Below are 24,746 nucleotides of genomic sequence, written 5' to 3' on the forward strand. Positions count from 1 at the left end.
CACATGGTATAAAATCAGAAAGAAATAAAAAGGAATACAATGAGAAGTTAATTTCCTTCCTACTCTTGTTATCCCAGCAACTTACTTTCTCGAGACAAAGACCAGTTTCTTGTGTTTCATTTTTGATGATGACAAAAACATACCAAACTTATATCTAATTTAATTTTTTTTATTTTTTTATTTATTTATTTTTTTTACCTTTTGTGATGATGTATATACATAACACTGTTGGTGACAAAATTGACTGAGGAATGCATGGCCCAAGAAAGAACAAGGGTGTGTTTTTCAGTTGTATGCTCTATTTTTTTTTTTTTTTAAGATTTTATTTATTTATTTGACAGAGAGAGATCACAAGTAGACGGAGAGGCAGGCAGAGAGAGAGAGAGAGAGAGAGAGAGAGAGAGAAGCAGGCTCCCTGCTGAGCAGAGAGCCCGATGCGGGACTCGATCCCAGGACCCTGAGATCATGACCTGAGCCGAAGGCAGCGGCTTAACCCACTGAGCCACCCAGGCGCCCCTGTATGCTCTATTTTGCTTTCAAAGTGGAAACATAACTTTGCAGTTCAGTCTGATTACAGTCACCGTAATGAACTTGTTTAATTGTGCACTAGCAGCCCAAGCAAGGGACCCTTTTCCCACTCTTGTGGAAAAACAGGCCTTTTACTCTGGCTGATTTTCGCCTTGGGACAGGAAGGAGAAATACTAACCCTGTTGATCTAGGTAGAGAAGACTCTAGGAAAGCGGTAACAGGAAGCACCCTCGTGCAAACACTCTATTTTAGTTCACTTTTGGGGTTTTGTTTTGGACGGTCTCAATTTTCTATAGCAAGGGATGGTTCAGAAAGAAATTCCCATATAGGAAAAAATACCCATTTCTCGTATGTGCTGAGGGTCTCTGCATTTCATGTTTGTTTGTTTTTTTTAAGATTTTATTTATTTATTTGACAGAGATCAAGTAGGCAGAGAGGCAGGCGGGGGGCGGGGGGAGCAGGCTCCCTGCTGAGCACAGAGCCCGACGTAGGCCTCGATCCCTGAGATCCTGACCTGAGATCATGACCTGAGCCAAAGGCAGAGGCTTAACTTTCTGAGCCACCCAGGTGCCCCTGCATTTCATTTTTAATATGGTTTTTAATATGGTGGGTTTAGAGCCTGTGGAAAGGAGGAAAAGGCTATGTTCTTGATGAGCTTTGGAAAAGAGGGTATGGATTCCGCTCAGAGGGTGGAAGAGCATCCATCTTTGTTCTTTCTGGTAAATAACTTCTGATGAACACAAAGCAGCCTCACGCACCCTGTCCCATTTGTATGGACGTCAGTCCTAAAGGCATGGCACCGAGCCCGTGTTGTTTGAGTCTGTCACATCACCTTTTTCGTCAAAAGAGTAAAGGCTGATGGTTGTCCTGGAAGAGGAAGCTGGAGCCCGCAGGTTGCACGCGGTAGCATCGCTCTCTGCTGCCCATGGCGAAGTCACTCAGCCTCTCCCAGGATGCGCAGAACAGCCTGTCAGGGCTCAGTGAGACTGGCTGTGACTTCTGTGGAGGTCCAGCGTTCATTGGGGAAGTTTTTTTTTTCCCCTCACACATTTCCTTTTTTTAAAATCTTACATTGTTTCTATCCAAAAATGCTGCAGTGTCTTGAGCCAAAAACTGGGGAAAACAATTCTGTGGTGGGGAGCTCAAAGCCGCTCACTTCTATCCTGAGTGGATTTATTTGTGAGAGCATCTGTTTTCTGATATTCAGACACTTCCTCTTCCATTGTCATTTCCTGTGACTCATACACAGGGTATTTGTTCAGGTTTTATGGAATTTTCCCAAATACATTTACCTTTGGTTGATTTACAAAATGTAAACTATGTATCATCCCGGTTTGTGCGTATGTGAGTATGCACTCACAGGGGGAGGGGTGCTACAGAAGGTGTCCCTTGATTACGAAATTTTGTTGAGAATAGGAATTTCCAATAATCAAGTCTCTAAGAGTGTCCTGAAGGACATGTTTTGGTTCTAAAACGTACTTTTTATGCTTGTCCTTAAAAATCCCTTGTTTCTGCTTGATGAATTTGGTCACGAATCCACTTCCATGTGTTCTTGATTGAGAAAGTGAGAAAAGTAGATGATATTGGCCTTTTTGAAATATACAGTCAGTGTAGGTATGCAGACTACCTACTTGTGGTTGTTCTGTGAATTAACAATAGCAACATTTCACCATGAAGATATACCGAAAGACACCCCCCCCCTCAAAAAAAAAAGCCAAAACAAAAGCAAACCTCATACAATGAGAGACTGTAATTTCACGAGTCAGGAAAGAGGAAGCCTGTGAAAATTGGACTTGCTGGCTGATTGGGGGGAAAAAAATCTCAGGAACTTGAGCACGCACCTTCAGAACTGTTGGCATCTATCATCTGTCCTTTTCCCGGTACAGGCTTCTCAGGCTGCTCAGGAAGCCGAGATCAATGCCAGAAAGGCCAAAAATTCCGTTACCAGCCTCCTCCACCTGATCAATGAGCTCCTGGAGCAGCTGGGTAAGTGGCTGTAGAGTCGTTGTGGGTGGCCTCGGGATTCTTTGTGCTGCTGCTGGGTCTGATACACTCAACACAAAAGCAGACGCTACAACATGACCATTGTGTGAACTGAGTCAGGGCTCAAGGTTGTATTAATTCAGCAAGAACTTACGAGGTCCTTCCATGGCATGTGACCTGAGTCCTGCAATCTGACCACAGTCCAGGGACTCCGAGGTGGCTCACTTGCCGCCGATGTTTAGGATAGAGGAGCGGTGACTGTTCTTAGCTCGTCCTGCTGGCAGGGCGTCTTTCCGGGGTTTGAAGTCAAGGATTTCAGTGGGAGAGTGGGAGAGCACTTTAAACTGGAAATGACTTCCCTGCCTGGAATTCTGCTCATTTGCTCATTAAAAGGAGAATCTGATGAGGTGACAGCTTGTCAAAAAGAGAATAAGCTTGATTTTTTAAGGAAACGCAAGGATGCTGAAATGCTCTTTTAATCCAGTGTGATGGGGAGCAGGCTTTGTCACAAGACAGATTTTGTCGCAGCCTCCATTACAAAGTGGTGACACTCCAGCCCATACAGCTTCACGGCAAGGCATTCTGCTTTAGCCTTGAAGGTTTGGTCAGTGTTTTGTTTGGGGTTTTTTGTTTGGTTGGTTGGTTGGTTTGTTTTGTTTTGTTTGGAGCGTGGGAGAGGGTGTATTTTTTATCTGTCTCAAATATCAAGAATAATCAATTATGTGCTGTCAGATGGGTTTTAAAATGAAAGGAGCTAGAAGATACAGCTTTTTGTGCCAGAAAGAGCTGAATTTCAAAGTTAGTTGGCTTGGGTTGGAGTCTTTATTTCCTAGGCTTGTAAACTGTGCAAACTTGGGCAAATTACTGAACATCTGAGAATCACTGGCGGAATATGGTCTTGTGAGAGTTTAGTCAAGTACAGTATGCATAAAGTCTTGAGCACTGTATGGCCATCTGCTTTCATTAATTATGGAAACAATCCTTTCCAGGAGAACCTCCTTTTCTTGCTAATTTTAAAGCGAAGCTTTTGCTGGAATTGTTTCAACATTTTCATCCCTGGCCATTTTCCATAGGAGGGCTCCAAATAGTGTCTAACTCCTAAAGGCAGGACAGAACTCCCCGGAATTAACTCAGACTCCCTGGAAGCTAAAGAGCCAAGGGCTTAGCATTCTAGCTTGAAGATTTTTATGTTCAGTAGATGGCATTGAAATGACATACAGTTTACATATATGAACATGAAAATGGTATTATGTTACCAGATGACCTTCAGACCCACAGGTGAGGCTTAAGACCTCAAGCACAGCAGCTGTGTATTTAGACAACATTTCACAAAAACTGTTTACTCAGACAAAACATCCAGCCCAGTATCCATTATATGCTCTGACCTGTCCTTGCTAAGTTAGGTCCGCATTTGTACATGCTCTGCATTGTTCATGCCCTTGCGTGACACAAACAGTCTACAAGTCCCCTTTGCAGGCCACCATGGCATAGTGGCAGCTGCTGGCTCCATTTATATGAAAGACTAGTGGAAGTGCTTGCGGAGTGATGTGGTAATTCTTACTGAAAGCATCTGTTTCCTCCTGTGTCCTTTCTGACTCTACAGGGCAGCTGGACACGGTGGACCTGAACAAGCTCAATGAGATCGAAGGCACCTTGAACAAAGCCAAAGATGAAATGAGAGTCAGTGATCTCGACCGGAAAGTGTCTGATCTGGAGAACGAGGCCAGGAAGCAAGAGGCCGCCATCATGGACTATAACAGAGATATCGAGGAGATCATGAAGGACATTCGCAACCTGGAAGACATCAAGAAGACCTTACCGTCTGGCTGCTTCAACACCCCGTCCATTGAAAAGCCCTAGGGCCATCTTTCAGGGCTGGAAGGTAGCACCCCGCAACCGGGGAGCTCTCGTGAGGCCACAGAGTGCCTTAACACAAAGATTACATTTTTTTCAGACCCCCACTTCTCTGCTGCTCTCCACCACTGTCCTTTTGAACCAGGAAAATTCACAAAGCTTAAAGAGAAGCAAGTCAGACATCACGAATCGGGAACAAAGGGTTTTATCTGATAGTCTCTCTTCCACAGAAGGCGCTTCCTTACCCACACTTTCCCTTCTGAGTCGCATGAGGACGTGGCGTCTTACGTTATCATATGGTGGTGTAAACACTTCGTGGGAACCATTGTCTGCCGGGGCTGAGCAAGTAGCCCTCCCTTTTCTCCCTGATACCAACAGAACCTCCTCAGTCTTAGTACTCTTGTTTCTATGAAGGAAAAGTTTGGCTACAAGTAGTAGCGTTGTGATGGCCAGTATATCCAATCTATCGATAAAGAAAGTGCACCTACATCTACTACCCCTCCTCCTTTTACGCAAAAGGAAATAAACATCCTGTGCCAAAGGTATTGGTTACTTAGAATGTCAAGAGCCATCGTCAGTTGTTTTAGCTCTTTTGAGTATAGGACACTGAGCCATCCACGGGTAAGGATGCAATTGTTCCTGACAGTCTCCGGGAGAATGAGGCTGCGGAAGTAGGCGGAACGTCTTCTCATATGTTAATAGTTGACTAGGAAAGATACACTTTTTTCAGATCTTTGGGCAGCTGATAAATCTGGATGGGGCAGCTTGCACTCACCAATAGACATCTTCTGATATTCCTAGCAATGGAATTTATACAGAAGAAATAGGGATATGATAACCACTAAGTTTTGTTTTTGTTTTTGTTTTCCCAAAATCAAACTAATTCCTAGAGTTTTTTTTTTTAGTGTATTGGTCTTGGAACTAGTGCTGGTATCCGGTAGAGCAGTTGGTCCCTAAGATCTTGACAAACCAACAAGAAACAAGCCGCCTTATCCTGGTCTTTCCTAGCAAAGGGATAAAACTGAGATGCAGCTTGTACGGTCAGGATCCCGTATATCCATTTTTCTTCCATTGGGGAGAGATGACACTTTTGACCCTTATCCTCAATTATCTTCTGATGTTCCCATCTTCTAGGATCGCGCTACACACCTAGTCTGCCGACTCCTGGTGGCAAACCCTTGCACTCAGTCTTCCACACAGCTGCCAGCACCATCTAGTTCCTGCACTTTGTGACCCAGACCCACTCGACACCTTCCCTCTCGGTGCAGAGGGAGGCCCCGTAGGTGGAGTTGCCTAGCTGGCTTCTTGGCTTCGGATCCTCAGGTCTGTGGTTCTCTCTCAAGACCACGGCGTGAAGATTCTCCTGCCACACAACCCCTTCCTCCTCCCAACCCACCTTCGAGAAACATATATAGCCTTTAACACTATGCAACTTTGTACTTTGCGTAGCGGGGGGAAAGAAACTATTATCTGACACACTGGTGCTATTAATTATTTCAAATTTATATTTTTGTGTGAATGTTTTTTTTTTGTTTATCATGATTATAGAGTAAGGAATTTATGTAAATATACTTGGTCCTATTTCTAGAATGGCACTGTCTGTTCACTTCTTCACCCCATTCTTCCCCATCACTGGCACAGCGTGTCTGTAGACCTCCTTCCCTTCCATCTGCGGGTCTTCGCTCGGCGTCTGTCCCCCGCACTCGGCCCTTCGCCTCGCGTCCGCGACATGTTCATTTTCTAGCGCGAATGCCGACCCGCTTTCCCTCCACCCACGGCCGCTCCGCGGGGTGCCTCCCACCCTCCTCCCGGGACCCGAAACTGCGGCCTGATGTTCCCAGGCCCGCTCCCGCGCAGGCCGTGGCGGGATGTGAGCGCATTTTGCTGAATGGCATCTCCAGCATCAATGTGGGTCTAACCGGGAAGGAGCTGCAGAGGCCCTTTCCCATGGTGGGAGCTGGACGGGCCCGTTTGAGGGGGGAGTGTGTGACCGCTGAGCGCTCAGAGGGCCTCAGGGATGGTGGACAGACAGGTGGAGTGGGAGCGGCCGAGTGTCCAGGTTCACCCCTTGCCGCCTCCTGGCGTACCAGAGTCGGCTCCAAAGGCTTTGACTTGGGACACCCTGGCTTTCTCTCAGCTGCTTTGCTCAGGCCTCTTCTGTTGCCAGGTTTTCACATCAGCATCTCCTAGCTGGTTCCTCGTGTTAAGTGGCCACCTCCTAACAGAGACATTCTGTTCAAGGTTGCGGGACAAGGACCGTAGATCAACTGCCAGGACAGTTTCCCTCTAGCCCGGGGGTCAGCCTCACACCAGTCAGTCTTAGGCTGCAGTGAAGTTTGGAGTGTTTTGTTTTGTTGCTTTTCTCCTCCATCTGTGTAGTATATTTTTAAACAGAATTTTATTTTTAAAATAAAATCTCTTTATAAGACAATACCTGCATTACACTCCTGCAATATACATTATTTTATTGTATAGTTCTAGTTACCTGTATTTTATGTAATGAAACCGACAGGGTGGCTGCTGCAGAGTGCTGCGTGTCGTGGCGGGGGGCGGGGCGTCCAGCTGTGCCCTGGAATTCTTCCTTGTAACCCCAACAGTGGCCCTTTGGTATGTGCCTTCACTCTAGCTGTTTGCCTTAATCTCTACAGTCTCGCTCTCCAGGGTGGTGAATAAAATGCAACACTTGGCATTTTTTTATGTTAAAAAAAAAAACAACAGTATTTTATTTATAATAAAATCTGAATATTTGTAACCCTTTATATTTGGTGTGGCCTGAGTGTGGTACTGAGGACAGAGGATGTTTTGAAAGGTATGATGAAGAGAAAGCTGCTCATAATACCTTCTTTGGGTGACTTATTTAACACACGCACACACACACACATATATATATATATATTTTTTTTTTTTTTTTTCTTTTCCCTTCTCAGATGGGGCTACTTTGGTATGGTCCAGAGGCAGCCAGACTTTTTTCTGTAAAGAGCTAGACTGTACATACTGTAGGCTTCGCAGGCCCTGTAGTCTCTGTTACACCGACTTCGCTCCTGCAGCACAACAGCCCAGACGATGTGTAAACCAACGAGTGTGGCTGCGGTCCAACACGGCTGTTTACAAAGACGGGCGCGGGCCCGAGGGCTGCCATGTACCCGACCCCTTGGGGTGTGATTAATGCCGGCTTAGTGATACCTGAAGACTATTTTAAAATCACCTGGGCTTCTTCAAGTAGCAGCTGTCTTTCTACCTTTACGCCCATAACATCAGCTAAAGGGGGTCTCTTCAGGTGATGAAAACCACTCTCCGTGTAAGAGAATAGACGTAAGTGACATGCTGAGCCCGCAGGCCCATGAGCTCATCGTGCCTCTCCCCACCCAGAGGGTTAGGGTTAGGGTTAGGCTGGAGTGACCTGAGGCCAGGTGAAGCGTTGCGGATACAGAGACCGCTTCGGTTTCCTCCTCGGTGCTCGGTTCATGGCCATGAGTCCCTGCGGATGACCCGCCACCTTCCTGGTCTTCTAACTCCTTGTGACCATGATGATACCTGGGAAAAACCGGAGCCCCCCTCGATTGGACTTGCTCGGAGAGAGCTTTAGAGGGCACCAGTTCCTAGCTTTCACACATACCCTGTTCTTAAGCCGTCTGTAGGACCTGATTCCCACGCAAAGACATCTTTCTAGTTAAAGTGGTGAGTGAGATTTTAAAAATTTGCTCCTATTCCTTTTGTTAGTTTAGGGTCAGCAGTTTCTCCAAAGTTGGTATCGGCATAATCTGGTTCAAAATATCCCCAAAGGTTTACTCCTTAAAGTAAGTCCCCTGATAAATCTGAATTCACCAGCCCCACATCACCAAGCTCAAAATGGAATGGCTGCAGAAGACTTCTGCACCCAGAAGAACCACCAAGTAGAAAGGCAGATGGTACCTGCTTCGTAGGGGGAGGAAGAACCCATCCCAAGGAAAACTCACATCTCCCCAGGGGACCAGAAACAAGACAGTTGTACATAGCAGGTAATTTTGACTGTTCACACTAAGCAGGGTTAAATGAAGGAGATAATTAATCACTGGACTGAAAAATAAGAAACTTCATAGTCAGTAATCTATCAGAGGCTCCAGAAGCATGGAAACCTGGTTTCAGAAGTTACCAGCTAGAGTGCCTTATATTTGTACTGAGTGCCCCAAGAGGAATAGATCTGCTCTGCACAAATGACATTATAAACAGAAATTAATTATATGTGGGGCGCCTGGGTGGCTCAGTCAGACACTTTTGGCTCAGGTCATGGTCTCAGGGTCCTGGGATTGAGCCCCACTTCAGGCTCCCTGCTCAGTGGGGGGTCTGCTTCTCCCCTCTCCCTCTGCCCCCACCTACTCGTACTCTCTCTCAGCTAGGTGAATAAAATCTTTTCTAAAAAAATTATGATATGCTTAAGAAAAGGAAATATTTAACAGAAGTCAAATATAAAAAGTTCCTGGTTGGGAATTCAAATAAGAGAAACCTCAACATTTCCAATGTTGTTGTAACATGTCTTTTCTTTAACTCTTCTGCCTGCCAATGGTTTTCTTTCTCCTTTCTGTTATAGGAGAGCCTGGGGTCAAGGTGTCCCTTGCTCTGTTGACATTGGTCAGTCCTTCCTTATGTCCACCCACCCCCAACCCCAAGCCTTGTATTGGCTTCTGGCATTGCCACGTCTTTATTGATCAGGTGTCTCTCACCGACCTTTCCCCCCAGCCTCCCTACTACTCCCCAAGATCCAGGTCTGTGTATTTCTGTCCACATACAGGAAGTGGGCCCTGGGTTTTCTAAATGGTCTAAAGGTAAAATCAACCTTTCTCATTTGCCTATTCTCTCATTTCTGCTACTTTTCCCCTGCATGAGCAGAAACGGGGTTTATGGATGCTTGTCAATGCCCTTTGTCCCCTCCTTTCAGTATCATTCTGCTCTCCCAGTACTCCCACCGAAGAAGGGATTTGCAGGAAGATAAGCAAGGGAACAGCGCCCACCACACACAGCCAGCTCTGCCAGTGGCAACCGGCTAACGTGATCCGGGCCGAGAGGCCCTTCGCTTGGCATCCCAGCCTCCGTAGCCACTCCCAGCACTACGTGTGTCAGCCAGTTTCACCCACAGCCCCTCTTGTAGGCATCTCTGTCTCCTGGCCCACGCTATAACATTAGTTCCCTTTCTTTTTCCCTAACTCCTGGGAATGGGCCTGGTAAGTTTCAACAGCTTGGTAAGTGTTTCATCCTGTTTGCATGTGTGCCTCAGAGAGCCTCCTAATGCAGGCCATGCAGGGATTGCTTGTGATGAATTCAGTGCAGTTTGTATCTAGTTCTATAACAAGTTGACCATCAGGCCCTTGATCAAAGACATAACCCTCAGATACAGCATTGTTCCCATGAGTATGGCCATTTCAGGGATCCTCTGTGAAAGGTGCCTGGTCATGTCTTTGAGGACAGCCTATCCTCCCACAATCCTTTTTCACCATGGCTAGTAGCAAAAAATTCTACTTGAACTTCAGATTGTTTCTTTTGAGCTCATGGTGTCTGCACTTGTACTGGGATCCTTCGTCAGGTCAGTAACTAAATGCAATCATCGGGGCGCCTGGGCGGCTCAGCCAGCTAAGCATCTGACTCTTGATTTTGGTTCAGGTCACGATCCCAGGGTCCTGCTGGGATCAAGGCCCCCATGGGGCTCTGCGCTCAGTGCGGAGTCTGCTTGTCCCTCTCCCTCTTCTCCTCCCCAACTCACTTTCTCTCTCTCTAAAATAAAATCTTTTAAAAATAAATAAATTCAATCATCAAATTGTGTGCCATAGCAACTAGTGTTAAGAATTTCTAATGCAGGGGAGACTGGGTGGCCCAGTTGGTTAAGGACCTGCCTTAGGTTCAGGTCATGATCTCAGGGTCCTGGGATCGAGCCCCATGTCAGGCTCCCTGCTTGGTTCTCCCTCTCCCTCTGTGTTGTCGCTCTCTTGCTCTTTCTTAAAAATAAATTAAAAGGGGCGCCTGGGTGGCTCAATGGGTTAAGGCCTCTGCCTTCGGCCCAGGTCATGATCCCAGGGTCCTGGGATCGAGCCCCGCATCAGGCTCTCTGCTCAGCAGGGAGCCTGCTTCCTCCTCTCTCTCTGCCTGCCTCTCTGCCTACTTGTGATTTCTGTCTGTCAAATAAATAAATAAAATCTTTAAAAAAAATAAAATGAAGATTAAGAGATATTTTTAAAAATAAATTAAAAAAAAATATATATATATATATAATTTTTTTTAAAGAAAAGATTTCTACTGCAACTTCTTTCTGAATATTCTGCACTTTGCCTTCCAGGATGTAGAATCCGATTTTCCCACTCTGTCCGTTGACCCCAGCCCTTCTTTGCATGGGCGTTTCCTTCCGCATGAGCATGGTTCCCAAGTTGAGGTTAGTACCAAGTAAGCTCGAGTCCAGCCATGAGCAGAAATGTCTGGGGGAAGATGTGCTGTCCTGGTGTGGATTACATGTTCCTGGGTTGCTGAGCAAGCGTCCAGATAAAGGCTCGGGAGAAGCAACTGTGATTTCAGTGATTACATGTCTACAGGGTCAGAGAAGATTGTGTTGCAACTTGCTCGTTCCTCTTGGCTCAGACAGTCTGCTGTCTGCGCTGTCTCGCTCGGAGTGATACGGAGGCTCAGACCTGGCCAGAGAGATGGGTTTTGCCACACAGATTTCAGACAGGTTGCCCTCCTTACATTTTTGAAGGACTGGGGAGGGACTCACACTATTAAGATATCTTGCACTGTACACTATGTTTTGAAAGATGCCTTCATGATTATTTCCTTTCATTTGCCCTTGATTTGATGAGGGTCTTCATTTGACCAACGAGGAAATGCAACCATGGTTTGCTGCCCCATCACCCTAACCACCGTTTTAGCCTGTTGTTCAATTCTCTCATAACTTTGATCCATTTTCTTTTTAAGAACCTCTCTTAGTACATGTACTTTATAATTAGGTTCTTCAAATCCCTTCTTTGGAGAGATCAAGGCAGGATTTAAATATATTAGTAACTTGCCCCATATTAAGGAACCAGTCAGTGGCAGAATTATTACTTGCAATGCAATTGACTTTCAGCATCTGGGCCTATATGCCCCACACAGCTCACACCCCTCTCTCGTTGCCTGTGGCTTTCCCCTCTCTTTCTCTTCTCTTACTTAGCCTCAGGGATAAGGAGCATAGAGCTGGCTCCCCTAGCTTCCTCTAATGTTAACATCTGATATAACCATGGTACATTTTTCAAAACTAAGAAACTACTCTTGGTAGAAGACTTAACTATGGTCTTTTGCCTGCTTTTAAAGAAGCTTCTTTTTCCAGACTCCATTTTTAAAGTAATACTGAATTTTAAAGCAAAATGAAAAATATTCAGCATTAAATACCCAAGCTGTGGGGCAACAGGAGTGTGGATAGTTGATTTTACTTTCATAATATGATCCAAGACTGCCCGGTGTGTAACATGTTCATAATTAACTGCAAGGAATGTCATTAAACAACTTGCTAAAATGTCCTGAAATTTTCAAAAGAGAATTTTTTAAAGCTCCATCAGAATTAATGTCATTCATAACAATATGCCACAAATTGAAGTATTTATTAGAAAAAGAAAATTTATTTATAAAGATTACATTTAAAATTTTTTATTGCATCATTTCAGACCTAGAAACATTGTAAGGGTAGCATAAAAAGTTCTTCAACACTCTTTCCTCAGGTTCCTCAAATGTTCATATTTTATTACATTTGCTTTTTCTCTGCTCTCACTCGTGCTCTATGTGGAAAGAAAGAACTGTTTTAAGTTGCAGATATGATGCCCTTTTACCCATAAACACGTCAATGTATATTTCCTAAAGACAGGGAACTTTCTTACGTAACTGCAGCACTATTGTCAAAATCAGGATATTACTGGGGCGCCGGGTGGCTCAGTGGATTAAGCCGCTGCCTTCGGCTCAGGTCATGATCCCAGGGTCCTGGGATCGAGCCCCGCATCGGGCTTTCTGCTCAGCATGGAGCCTGCTTCCCCCTCTCTCTCTCTGCCTGACTCTCTGCTACTTGTGATCTCTCTCTCTGTCAAATAAATAAATAAAATCTCTAAAAAAAAAAAAAATCAGGATATTACCATCGATACAATATGATTATCTTATCCACAGCCATTATTCAGACTGCATCATTGTGGTAGGCAGAATAATGGCGCCTCAAAGAAGTCCACATCCTAATCCCCAGAACCGGTGAATGTGTTAGATTGCATGGCAGAGGGGAATTAAGGTTTCTGATGTAATTAAGGTAGTGAATCAGACAATCTTAAAACAGATTCTCCTGGGTTATCTGGGTAAGCCAATAGAATCATAAGGATTCTTATAATTAGAGGAGGGAGGCAGAAAAAGAGGTTGGAGTGATGCAATGAGATGGGGACTCAGCCTACCTTTTGGGGCTTAAAGATGGAGGAGGAGGCAGGAGCCAGGGGATGTGGGCAACCTTGAAAAGGTGCAAGAGGCAAGGGAAGAGATTCTCCCCTCGGGCCTCCAGACAGGGAACACTGCCCTGCTGACGCTCCGAGCTTGAACCCAGGAAGATCCCCATCAGACTTCTAACCTACCGAAATAGAAGACAACAAAACTGCATCATTTTAAGCCACTAAATTTGGGATAATTTGTTGTGCAGCCATAGAAAACTAATACACCATTTGTCCCAGTAACGTCTTTTTAAAAAAGAAAAAATCTGAAACTCTGTGTTCGGTTGTCATGTCTCTTTTATTTCCTTTACTCTGGAGCAGTTCCTGAGTCTTCCTTTGTATTTCCGGATGTTGACTTTAAAAAAAAAAAAATTGTTCTTTTGTAGCATGTTCTTCAGTCTGGTTCCTTTGATGTTTTCTCTTGATTGGATTCAGGTTGTGCACTTTGACAGCGAGATCACTTTGGAAGTGATGCTGAATTCTCTTCAATGCATTCTATTGGGAGGCACAGAAGTCATTGCTGGCGATGTTCACTCTGCCAGCTGATTGCCGTGGTGCGGTCCCCATTTCTCCACTGCAAAGTTACTCTGTAACCCTTTGTGATTAATAAGTATCTTAATAAGGACATACTTTGAGATTCTATAAATATCCTGTTGCTCTTTACACTCTGCCCCACTAGTTTTAGCATCTGTTGGTGAGGCTGCCGGAGGGAGATTTTCTAATTCCATCGTTCTTTCTATATTTATTAGTTGGCATTATACTGAGAGGTAGTTTCTCCTCCCCACTTTTTATGTCAGATCTTCATATTAGATTTATAGATTCCTCTTTTATTTAATGAGTTACAATAGGCTGTTCTCAATATTTATTTTGATCCTTAAATGTCCCTTATTTGGCTGGTCAGAACAGCTCAAAGCTGACCCCTGTGACCTTTTGATAATTTCCCTCATTCTTTGAGCATTATCTTACTTTTGGCCCATCAAGACATTTCAGGCTCATTTTGTCTTTCCTCTGCCATAATCCTGGAACCAGCCACCTCTCCAAGGAGCAAAATCAGGTTTCATTAATTTCCCAAATGCCAAGATCCAACAATGAAAATGGGTCATACAAATTGATGAAAAACTCTCAAGAATGATGCTGAATTTTGAGCAAATTGTTTATTAGGCTACTTGGCTTTGGGGAACATGGCCTATTCTCTCCCATGGACGATTGCCTATTTTATGCATTATTGACAAATATTTTTGGAGCGCTCATTGTTCCTGCAGCCGACCTGGTACCGGTACGCATGCGTTTTATGCTGTGACAAAGGCAATCTTCCCTACTTTGAGAAATCTGTTTAAGTAAGGGAAGCAGCAAAAAACAAAACATAAAAAATAGTAAAAAAAAAAAAAAAAAAGTAGAGGAAGGCATCTCTCTTTAAATAGGAGTATGTGAGCGTGTTGCCTAGGAACATTACCTATTAATGTTAGTACACTGATTTATTCATTAAAGTAAATGAATGCTCAAGACTGTTCTTTTTGCTAAGCCTGTAAAGGACAAATTATATTTGTATGATCTAGATTTGTATATTTGGCTGTGTTGAAGAGAATCTGATGTGGGAGATGGGCTCGGGGACATTGATCCAGATATGAAAATGCAGACAGCAAATTTAGTGATAGACAGTTGAGTGGTTGTGTTTTCCTCCCGTCCATTGCTCTCTGTGTATTGAAGATGTTTTGGAACCCCAGCACTGTAGTCTCTGATCACAGGGAGAACTCTTGCATTCCACATGCTCTGTTTTGTATGTTCCAGTTTTTGATTGATTATGGCGGGCTATCATCTCATAAGACGAATGACATAGCAAATTATTTCATTATTTCAAACTCTCACCGTTTATTGAGGCTCTACAGAAGTGCCCAGTTATTAATCAGAGCCCAAACTAGAAAGATCTTGCCATGTTGAGATCAAAAAGAGTAGTTACAAACTATTGATAGTCAATTGGTATCTTTTTTTTTTTTTTTCAGGTTTAAGTCATCCAACATGGATTTTATTGTATACATCATCTGCCACAAAATATTCTTCCCTGGTTTGATATTTCTTTTGTTCAAAAAATTTTAAAATTAACATATAGTGTATTATTAGCCCCAGGGGTACAGGTCTGTGAATAGTTTACACACTTCACAGCACTCACCATAGCACATACCCTCCCCAGTGTCCATCACCCAACCACCCTCTCAGTCTATCAGTATCTTACTAAATTCTTTTTTTTTTTTTTTTTAAAGATTTTATTTATTTATTTGACAGAGAGATCACAAGCAGGCAGAGAGGCAGGCAGAGAGAGAGGAGGAAGCAGGCTCCCCTAGAGAGCAGAGAGCCCGATGCGGGGCTCGATCCCAGGACTCTGAGATCATGACCCGAGCCGAAGGCAGCGGCTTAACCCACTGAGCCACCCAGGCGCCCCAGTATCTTACTAAATTCTAAGGCATGGCTGGCAAAAACTATTGTGGACTCTTCTGTGCTTTTGTGTTGAGTTTGGTGAGGGTTGAATATGTAATAAAATGAAGCTTGTATTCCCATAGGATTGTGGACTCAGGAGTGCTTCTAGAGCAGCTGTACTCAAAGTGAGGTCCTAGAGCCGGCAACATCTGCCTCGCCTGTTCACTTCTTAGAAATGCACATTCTTGACACGACCTCAGACCTACTGAATCAGAAATTCAGGGGCGGAGGGGAGAGAGGGTAATCTGTGTCTTAACAAGCCCCCTCCGGGGATTCTGATGCTGGCTAGAGAATTAGAGAGTGCTGTGAATTGGTTCTCGGCAATTAGGGCTTATGTGTCTGTGTATTGGACTCCACCAGGCATCATTTTTACGTTCAGCTACCTTTGCTGCGGAGCTCTTTGAGCTGGGAAGAATGTTCAGAATATATGCTAATTACAGTGTTAGAGATGAGCAGTATTAACTCTTTGCTGTGCTTAAAATTTACACCAAGAAACTCTTAAGTATTATATAAACATCAAATTGTTTAATTAATCCAGACTTTCCTCCTATGGAATACCTACTTTTTAAAAAGTAGGTGAAGGGGGTGCCTGGGTGGTTCAGTTGGTTGAGCATCTGCCTTTGGCTCGGGTCATGATCTCGGGATCCTGGGATCGAGGCCCACATCGGGCTCCCTGCTCAGCACAGAGTCTGCTTCTCCCTCTTCGTCTGTCCCTCCTCCAGCTCATGCTCTTTCTCTTTCTGCCTCTCTCTCTCCTCCTCTCTAATAAATAAACAGACAAACAAACAAATAAATAAATATTAAAAGGTGAAGGCTGACAGATCTATTTAAAAAATTTAATGTTAAGTATTTTTGTTTCCAATCAATTTCTGCACTTTTCACAAGATCTTCTAAATAATAATTTCTATCCACTAGATGTGAACAGGCCAAAAGATCATGGGAAAGAATAAACTTTTTATGATTCATAATTATCATCTAATGCTATGAATTTGGCAAGCTTGTTCTGAACGTTTCCATAAGCATGAAATAAAAGAGAGCCAAGTCATTTAACGTGAGAGATGTGTTTGAAATTAGAATAAGCAACAAATATACCTAAAGACATCAGAAGAAGTTCAATTTAAACCTCAGGCCCTACTGAGTGGCCACAATTCATAGACAAGCTAGCTGTGTGCCTTTAGCTAAGTCTCTCAATCTTGCCTATTTTTCCTATAAATGGGGCTGTCACAGCCCTACAGAATTGTTCAAGTCAATGGGTACTTATGTAAAAGAATACAACATTTAGCATAATCAGGTAAACTAAGCTTTTGTGTGTCTGGAAGTTTGTACAACTTGGGGTCTTCTTTTATGTTTCTATTTTTTTTTTTGAACTTTTAAAAATTTAAATTCAATTAATTCACATATAATGTGTTACCGGTTTCAGGGGTACAGGTGTGTGATTCATCAGTGTTCTGTAACAGCCCGTGCTCATTACAACACATGCCCTCCCCAACGTCCATCACCCATTCACCCCATCCTCCGACCCCCATCCCCTCCAGCAACCCTCAGTTTGTTTCCCAAGATTAAGAGTCTCTTATGGTTTGTCTCTCGCTCTCTGGTTTCCTCCTGGGGTCTTCTTTTAAAAAATACAGATCGCAAATGCAAAGAGTGAGTGTGGGCCGGAAAGGGGCCCATGAGCTCCATTCCTTCCACATGGGAGGTCCACCTCCAAGCCGTGACTGTATTTATTTTCAGCCAGGGTAAGGCAGGACAGTTGCTTCCTTTATGTCACTGTCATTGGGTGTGTGCATGACTGTACTTCCCCTCCACGGCAGACACCTCAGCGGCCGTCTGGCCAGGAGAACCTGTTTGGTGTGCTCACTGCATGACGACAGCGGGTGCGGCGCTGAGGGGAGTGCCAGGCTCTGCAGAGCGTGCCCAGAGGCTGCAGAATCAGACTTTTGCCAGAGGAAGAAAGAGAGCCCCGAGGCAGGCATTCACTGGAGCGATGGTGAATGGCTCGACTGGGCAGAGCCTTTCAGATCTTCTTCGTTAAACCTCTTAATCTCAAACCCGGCAGAGGCAAAACTCAGTTTGTTTGTTTTTTGTTTTTAAAGATTTTATTTATTTGACAGAGACAGAGATCACAAGTAGGCAGAGAGGCAGGCAGAGAGAGAGGGGGAAGCAGGCTCCCTGCTGAGCAGATAGCCCGATGCGGGGCTCGATCCCAGGACCCTGAGATCATGACCTGAGCCGAAGGCAGAGGCTTAACCCACTGAGCCACCCAGGCGCCCTCAAAACTTAGTTTTTAAAGATGACTTGTTAAAATAGAATTTCAACCACGTCTGTTCTCAGGAAATTGCGCACGAGAGACAGTCTTGTGGACTGGAGTCATTTTGAGATGCCTTGTGGCCCAAGCCCGCTCTAAGCAGGCACCGCGCTGAACAGAACATAAACTCGGGACAGCAAAGACACAGACCCTGATGTTTCAGCCAGGACTTGATGCTGTTTGCTTTTTATTAAAATGAAACAGACAGTAATGACAACAAAAACACTGCTATTTCAATGCATTGAAAGAGCTGAATTCTTTTTTTTTTTTTAATTCTAGTTAACACAGAGTGTTCTATTAAGTACTTATCAGGATAAGTGTATTCTCACTCCCCTTCACCTGTTTTGCAGTCCCTGCCAAAAGATGTGAACTCTTTCTCGAAAAAAAATTATTTATTTTTTAAATAATCTCTATACCCAACATGGGTCTTGAACTTACAACCCTAAGACCAAGCGTCACATGCTCTACCAGCTAGGCCAGCCAGGCTCTCCGAAGAGCTGAACTCTTCAGCTTACCCTTCTGTGTCTGTACTTCCGGAGCCTGTCAGCTGGTGCAGAGGAACACTGTCCTCTATTTAGGGAGTCCATTTCACTGGGGACTCTGGGGAAACCTGTGGATTTTTGCTCTCTTAAGTGGCACATTGAAGAATATTCAGACCGGAAAACACTGAATAAAGGACTAGAAGACTTCAATGAGTTACTTTAATCAAAGGAAAATGATTTCTGATAGTTATTTAGGACTAAAATAAAACCAAAGCAAGCCTGCCTAGCACACTGAGAGTCCATTCTGTAACTTTCTTAAGGAACCTAGGAGAAAGGCTCACCACCTGTGAATGATTTACACAAATTATCTAGGCCCACGTCAACATCTTCAATAGAGGAACTCTCGTTTTTATTCATATGGGCATCGTTATATTAAGCAAATTTTAATGAGTGTTATTTATTGACTCTTAAGTATCTAAGAAACTTTAGTGACCTTTCTGCACTTGCATACTGAGAACCTCCGTGTGAGGCCCTGCCCAAGGTAGTAGGGATAGGGCAGTGTGAGAAACAACAAAACCCCCTGCTCCTAGGGGACTTATGTTCTAGTTGGGGAGACATAATAATAAACAAAAGATGAATAAAATCTGTAAATATTAGCTAATTGTGTAGTACTTAATATGTTCCAGGTGCGGGTCTAAGAACTTTATAAATGTTATGCCTATAACCTGATGACGTTGGTGCTATTATTATTCCCATTCTGTAGATGAAAAGAAAGCGTAGAGAGATTCTATCTTGACTACTTGCTAAGTAACAAGCCCAGACTCGAACTCAGGCAAACTGACTCGGTCTCAACCACCTGGATCTCAGCCACCACATTATACTGCCTCTATGTGGCACCAGTGTCTGGTGGGGCAGAAAGTTCTACGGAGAAAAACAAAGCAGGGAAGAGGGAAAGAAGGGGTTTAGGGGGTGGGGTGGACCTTGCAATTTGATACAAGATGGTGGAGAAATCCCCACAAATAAGATAGCGTCTGAGTAAACCCAGAACCAAACAGATATCTGGAGAAAGCACATTCTGGGTAGGGACACAAGAGATTGCACAAGTCCCAGAGTGGAACCAGCCATGTGGCTGAGCATGAGTGAGAAGGAGAACAGTGAGGTGATGGGGGGGTGGGGGGAGTGGGACACATCATGTGAGACCCTGACGCCATAACAGACACTTGGGCTTCGACTCAGAAAGAGATGGGGTACCTAGGAGCTTTTGTAATAAGGCAAGGTGAGATCTGAATTATACCATAATAGGAACAGCCTGGCAGTTGTGTTTAGACTAAAGGTGGCCAAAGGCAAAAGGAGGGAGATGAGACAGGAGGCAATCACAATAATCTATGCAAAAGATGAGGGGGTTTGGATTAAGGTGATCACAGTGGAAGTGATGAGAAGTGGTCCAATTCCTATCATGATCTGAAGGTAGAGCGGCAAGATTTGCTGCGAGAAAAAGAGGAGAGTCAAGAATGACTTTATGGTGCTTGGACTGAATGTGCCACTCGTTTTATTTTTTATTCCTTACTCATTTTCAGGCCTTTCCATATAGGGAAGACTGAGGCAGAAGAGGAGGTCTGAGGGCAGAGTATCAGGAGCTCTGGATTACAGCTGGGATGTTAATTACCCAACCAAATGTAGATTTCAATTAGGCCGTTGAACATGATCTTAGGAGTTCAGAGGTGCTGTGCAAGCAGGCTAAAGATAGAAATTTGAAAGTCGGCAGATACACTTAAAGCTATGAGACTAGCTGAGAAAACCAAGGGAGTAAATAGAGACAAAAAAGAGAAGAGGTCTGAGGCCCGAGTGTTGGGTGTCTTCCCCTCCATTAAGAGGGCACTTCTACGTTCCCAAGTAAGAGAGATATACATAATGTCCTGGAAACCAACACAAGTGTTTTAAGGAGAAAGGAATGATCAGTTCTGACCAATGATGCTGACAGATCCCAGAAGACGTAGGCAGAGAATCAGCCGTTGAGTTTTACAACATGGACGTCCTTGTAGACTTCGCATAGGCCATCTCAGTGGAGTAGTGGAGGCGAAGCCCTGATTGCAGTGGTTGGAGAGGTGTCGTGAGATCTAATAGCAGCAGTTTCAAGAGAGACCAGGAGGTGAGAAACTGCGGGGTGCAGGCGTAGACTGCTCTTCTGTTGTCTGTAAGGGAGACATCTCTAAAAGGGAGCAGAGAAAGGGGGCAGAAGCTGAAATGTCACAGTTGAAGGGAGTTTTTGTTTTTTAGGATGAGAAAATTTCAGAAAAGGAAGAAAAAGCAATGATGCAGGGGAGAGAGAGAGTAAAGAATCCTTTTCCAGGGGGTGGAGTGCTCCCCGAGTAGGACAAGGAATGAGCCCTCCTGTGGGTCGTAGGTGGGGTACATACCAGCAGGGAAGGTGGAAAGGAGAGGTCGTTGGATGTGGCAGTGATAGTATGTGGGAGAGCTGCTCTGCCAAGTGCTTCTATTTTCTGAGTCTTAGGAAATAGGTCATTGGCAGAGAGTGACATGAGGGAGAAGGTGTGAGAGGATTGAAGAAAGGGGAAGGTATGAAATAGTCTTCAAGGAGAATTAGGAGAATTGGTGGACTAGGGAAATGAGGTCTGATGACTCAGAAGCCCTTTGATGTTAATGAGCATGAATTCAATCTGTGGTGGTACCTTAAGCCTGGGATTCTAATGGGACCCTGAGGGAGGGAGGTGGGAAGAGGGTGGGAAGCGCCGGGATAGCAAGGAGGGTAGGACAAACACAAAGATGGTAGGTTCCATGGATTGTAGGAGCTGAGGTATTACTGAAGTTGTGACACTGGACAGACTGAGCTTCCCAAACCAGAGGTGGTGATTAGAAATCCGGGGGAGGGAGGGCTTGAAGTTCTGGAAGTCATGCAATTACTTGGAAAGGCGAGATCTAGATGTGATCGCAGGAGTGAGTGGCAGAGTAGGGTGTGTTCTACTAAAGAGTGTATTTGGTTAAGCCGTCACACTTTTCTCACATTTTCAACCGTGTTGCAGTTGAAGCCACCTCAGTAAATTGTCCAAAACTTTATTTGTTTTAGTTTTCAAATGAAATGGAATGAAATCTTTGTTCACTGGCAGCCCACAGGCCATGACTGACCCATGGTGACTCACGGATACCCTGTCTGCAGCCTGCCCACGGGCCCATGTCTAGGACATTCGATGAGACTCCCTGATAGGAAAGGACAGCTTTGTATCCCCGGTAAAGATTAGCATACATACTTGGGGTGGATGAAGTATACTTGAGTAATTTCTGTAAAGCTAATGGTTTAAGAAGGGCTATTTTATTGATTCTAACCAAATAGCAGATTACTGTATTTCCCTTTGTGGTTGCCATGTGCGTTCTGCAAATTGGCCTTCTTCTAAGGACACCCCATGAGGCAAAGAATTTGAAAACCATGTACCCAAAAAACCTACATCAGAACCCTTAATTTGAATGGTCCCCCCCCCCCAGCAACTGAGTTAACTGGGAAAAAAAAAAAAAAGACAAAAACAAAAAAAACTTTAAGAATATAAGCTCAATTATCTCATTGAAAAAAAAATTAAAAAGATGAAGAATTATCCAAAATTTCAAGTGAGGTCAAAGTGTGAGTCAAAATTTGGCTTACACTGTCTGTGTTAACTATAGAGCTGAAGGGTAAAAATAGTAGTTAAGAAAGAACCAGATCCAAACTCTTCAAGAAGGATTGTTCTAGTGGTGCCTGGGTGGTGTTGTCAGTCAGTCAAGCACTGGACTCTCGATTTCGGCTCAGGTCTGTGATCTCAGGGCTGTGGGTTCAAACCCCACGTCCTCCTTCCTCTGCTCTTCTCCCCGGCTCCCAACTTGCTCTCTCTCTCACATAAATAGATAAATAAAATCTTAAAAAAAAAAAAAAATTGTACTAATCATGCATCAGACAATTTGGGTGACACAGAGCAGGCCTCTGACTTGTTAAACGAGGGCATGAATGCCTTAGTCTGGAAAATGAAATGCTATACCTTAGGAAAGTCTGTTAGCAAGGGTTTCATTAGCCAGAAACCATACCCAAACCCCAAATCTTCTTTCCTGAACTTTCTACTTAATCAAGGATTCTCCTTTTGCTGCCTTTATAGGAAGTGGGGGATTAAAGAGGTTCTGAACTGGCCGGGATAATTCATTTTAATAATCTTCATGATGATACATGGGAGCTATTAAAGGGCATTTTTCGTCCGCTCATTTTAATGGTCTGAGATAAACTGAAATGAAATCCTGTCCTTTGGTGCTGGCGAAGGCAGAGCAGAAGAGGATAAGAAAGACAGGACCCAAGAGCTCGGCCACTGGGGGCTGAATGTTTCTACATGCCATGCCATGGGTGGGTTTGCAAAGGGCTTGTCAGAACCCTGGAACAGTGTGACTAGGGTTGTGCCCGGCCTAAGGGGGAGCAAGGAACCCACTCAGCACATTAGAGGCCTCTCTGTCTTGAGGCAAACCTCTGCGAGGGGAGCAAACACTTGCCTATTTCCATAAGCCTATGCTTTGAAAGCAAATTCTGAATTGGTTTCAGAGGAAAAGAATATTCTCTTTAAAAAAAGATATTTTTTTTAATAGCTGAACAGGTTTTGAACATTAAAACGGTTTTTTAATGGCTAAACAGATGTAGAAATATTATGGGCTGATCCAACAGTACTCTTTCCCCATTTTCTTTCAAATGAACAACCCCAGACATCACCTTTTTCGTTTTACAAGAAGTCTTTCTGCAGAAAAGTTCAAGTGGATTTTCAGCTACCCAACCAATTACCTAAATTATCTTAATTCGTAGGCGTGGAATGTATTCTCAAATGGTTTGGTGGTCGTGGTGGTGTGTGTGAGAGAGAGAGAGAGAAGAGAGAGATTTTTAAGAGCATGTTAGTGCTCAATCAATCTAAAGATGTATGTTTTAGGAGAGGCACAGAGCTAGCTTCCTTTCTGAGGAGGGGCAGGATTCATGCCTACAAAAGGAGCCTAATGGCCTGGAACACTAGAAGCACATTCTCAGGACATGCTGAGGTAACCAGTTCAAACTTGCCAAAGGATGCTTTTCCACTTGGCTCACAGCTACTCATTCATATTGGTTTTGACCATCCCACTTGTTTTATTTTTAATTCCCTATTCATTTTCAGGCCCTCCCATATAAGGTTAGCAAGAAATTGCTAATTCCAGAGCTGGCTGGCATTTGTGACACTGAACTAGAAGATTAAGTCAGGTTTTAGAAATCTGTTTTTTCATATTTTCCTCCATGCCCAGATTGACACACTGCAAATATTAATACTTAATTACAGAAAGGGGTAAGTTTTAAACCAATTTGGGGAAAGTTGGCTTTAAATTAATTTTCAGTGGTGCTTGGTAGACACTAAACAACTCTTTCAAGCAAAAATTGGCTTTAAATTAATTTTCAGTGGTGCTTGGTAGACACTAAACAACTCTTTCAAGCAAAAATTAGCCTAGAGGGGGGAAAAAATCTCCCATAGAGAAGAAGTCAAACAACGTATGTAGCTATTCTACCCTCAAGGAGGTGGAGGGTAACTCCCACTCCTTAACTCTGGGCAGCAGGGAGTGACTTCTGAAGAGTACAGTATGGAAAGGGGGTAAAGAGTGACTTTATGGTGGAAAAACCTGGCAAAACTGCCTCAGCCAGGTGACTAAGGTCAATGTCAACAGTGATGTCATGTTGATAGTATGTACCCTTGATAGGATGAAATGAAAATGGCACTTACCTCTGTGGTCTTCCTCCCCAAAACCCATATGCCCAATCTAATCATGAAAAAACATCAGACAAATACCAGTTGAGGGACATTATACAAAAAATGTGACCAGCACTCAAAACTATCAAGGTTATCAAAAAACAGGGACCGTCTGAGAAATTGTCACAGCCAAGAGGAGCCCAAGGAGACATGACAACTAAGTCTAACATGGTGTCCTGGATGGGATCCTGGAATGGGAAAAGGACAGTAGGTAAAAAATAAAAAATAAACTAAGGAAATCTGTAAAACTTAGTTAATACTAATGTATCAATACTGCTTTATTGTGACAAAAACACCATACTAATGTAAGATGTAATCAGAGAAACAGAATATGGGGTATATGGGAATTCTCTGTACTCTATATTTAAGTTTCCTATAAATCTATAGCTTTTCTAAAAATAAAATCTATTAAAAAATTACTTGAATGAAAGGTAAACATGCCTCTCTCACACAGTCTGATGCAAAGTCTCATCACGAATTGGGCAGTCCTGGGCAGTTGGAACCCTGTAAATAGGGACTCCACCGTTCGGACAATGCTGTATAGAGAAGCGTGTTCCCAAGATCCCAGCTTCCCCACTCTGGGTCCTTCCCCCTCATAGAGATAAGCGCTAGTGCTAACCTAGTGCTGTGATAAATATTTAGCTCATTAACCGCCCTTCACCTTCACAGCAGCCAACACTATGAAGTAGGCAGGTGATGTTATTATTATTCTTTTATCCAGTCAGAAAAATGCCTCCTAGACAACAGAAGGCCCAAGATCACCCTCCCTGGGAGGGCGGAGCTGGGATCAAAAAATCCAGACTGTCTGGGCCCCAGGACCAGTGTTCTTGTACCTCTCTCACTGGTGTACTCCTCAATCCCCTTCACACCTTCTTTCCAGGCATTCAGG

At 43.9% G+C, this 24,746-nt stretch overlaps 2 protein-coding genes across 2 annotated transcripts in view; both read left to right on the forward strand.

Annotated features, from left to right (window-relative positions):
* Positions 1 to 4,472, forward strand: part of LOC111150738 (laminin subunit gamma 1) — a 124,061-nt gene extending 119,589 nt beyond the window's left edge. Inside the window, exons 27-28 of the mRNA XM_022508312.1 lie at positions 2,415 to 2,514; positions 4,115 to 4,472. Of these exons, the coding sequence (XP_022364020.1) occupies positions 2,415 to 2,514; positions 4,115 to 4,371 (357 nt within the window). The 3' untranslated portion in view covers positions 4,372 to 4,472. The remainder of the gene's footprint in view (positions 1 to 2,414; positions 2,515 to 4,114) is intronic.
* A 1,584-nt stretch (positions 4,473 to 6,056) lies between these two features.
* Positions 6,057 to 7,117, forward strand: LOC111150739. Its single transcript, XM_022508314.1, has one exon. It carries the CDS (start codon positions 6,115 to 6,117, stop codon positions 6,553 to 6,555), a length of 441 nt encoding a protein of 146 aa, XP_022364022.1. The 5' UTR covers positions 6,057 to 6,114; the 3' UTR covers positions 6,556 to 7,117.
* Positions 7,118 to 24,746: the final 17,629 nt, after the last annotated feature.

The sequence above is a fragment of the Enhydra lutris genome, unplaced genomic scaffold (genome assembly GCF_002288905.1).
Source record: "Enhydra lutris kenyoni isolate GAN:26980312 unplaced genomic scaffold, ASM228890v2 scaffoldscaffold24, whole genome shotgun sequence".
Taxonomy (NCBI): domain Eukaryota; kingdom Metazoa; phylum Chordata; class Mammalia; order Carnivora; family Mustelidae; genus Enhydra; species Enhydra lutris.

Coding starts and splice junctions, on each gene's coding strand:
- LOC111150739 (XM_022508314.1), top strand. CDS start 6,115: ATGCCGACCCGCTTTCCCTCCACCCACGGCCGCTCCGCGGGGTGCCTC.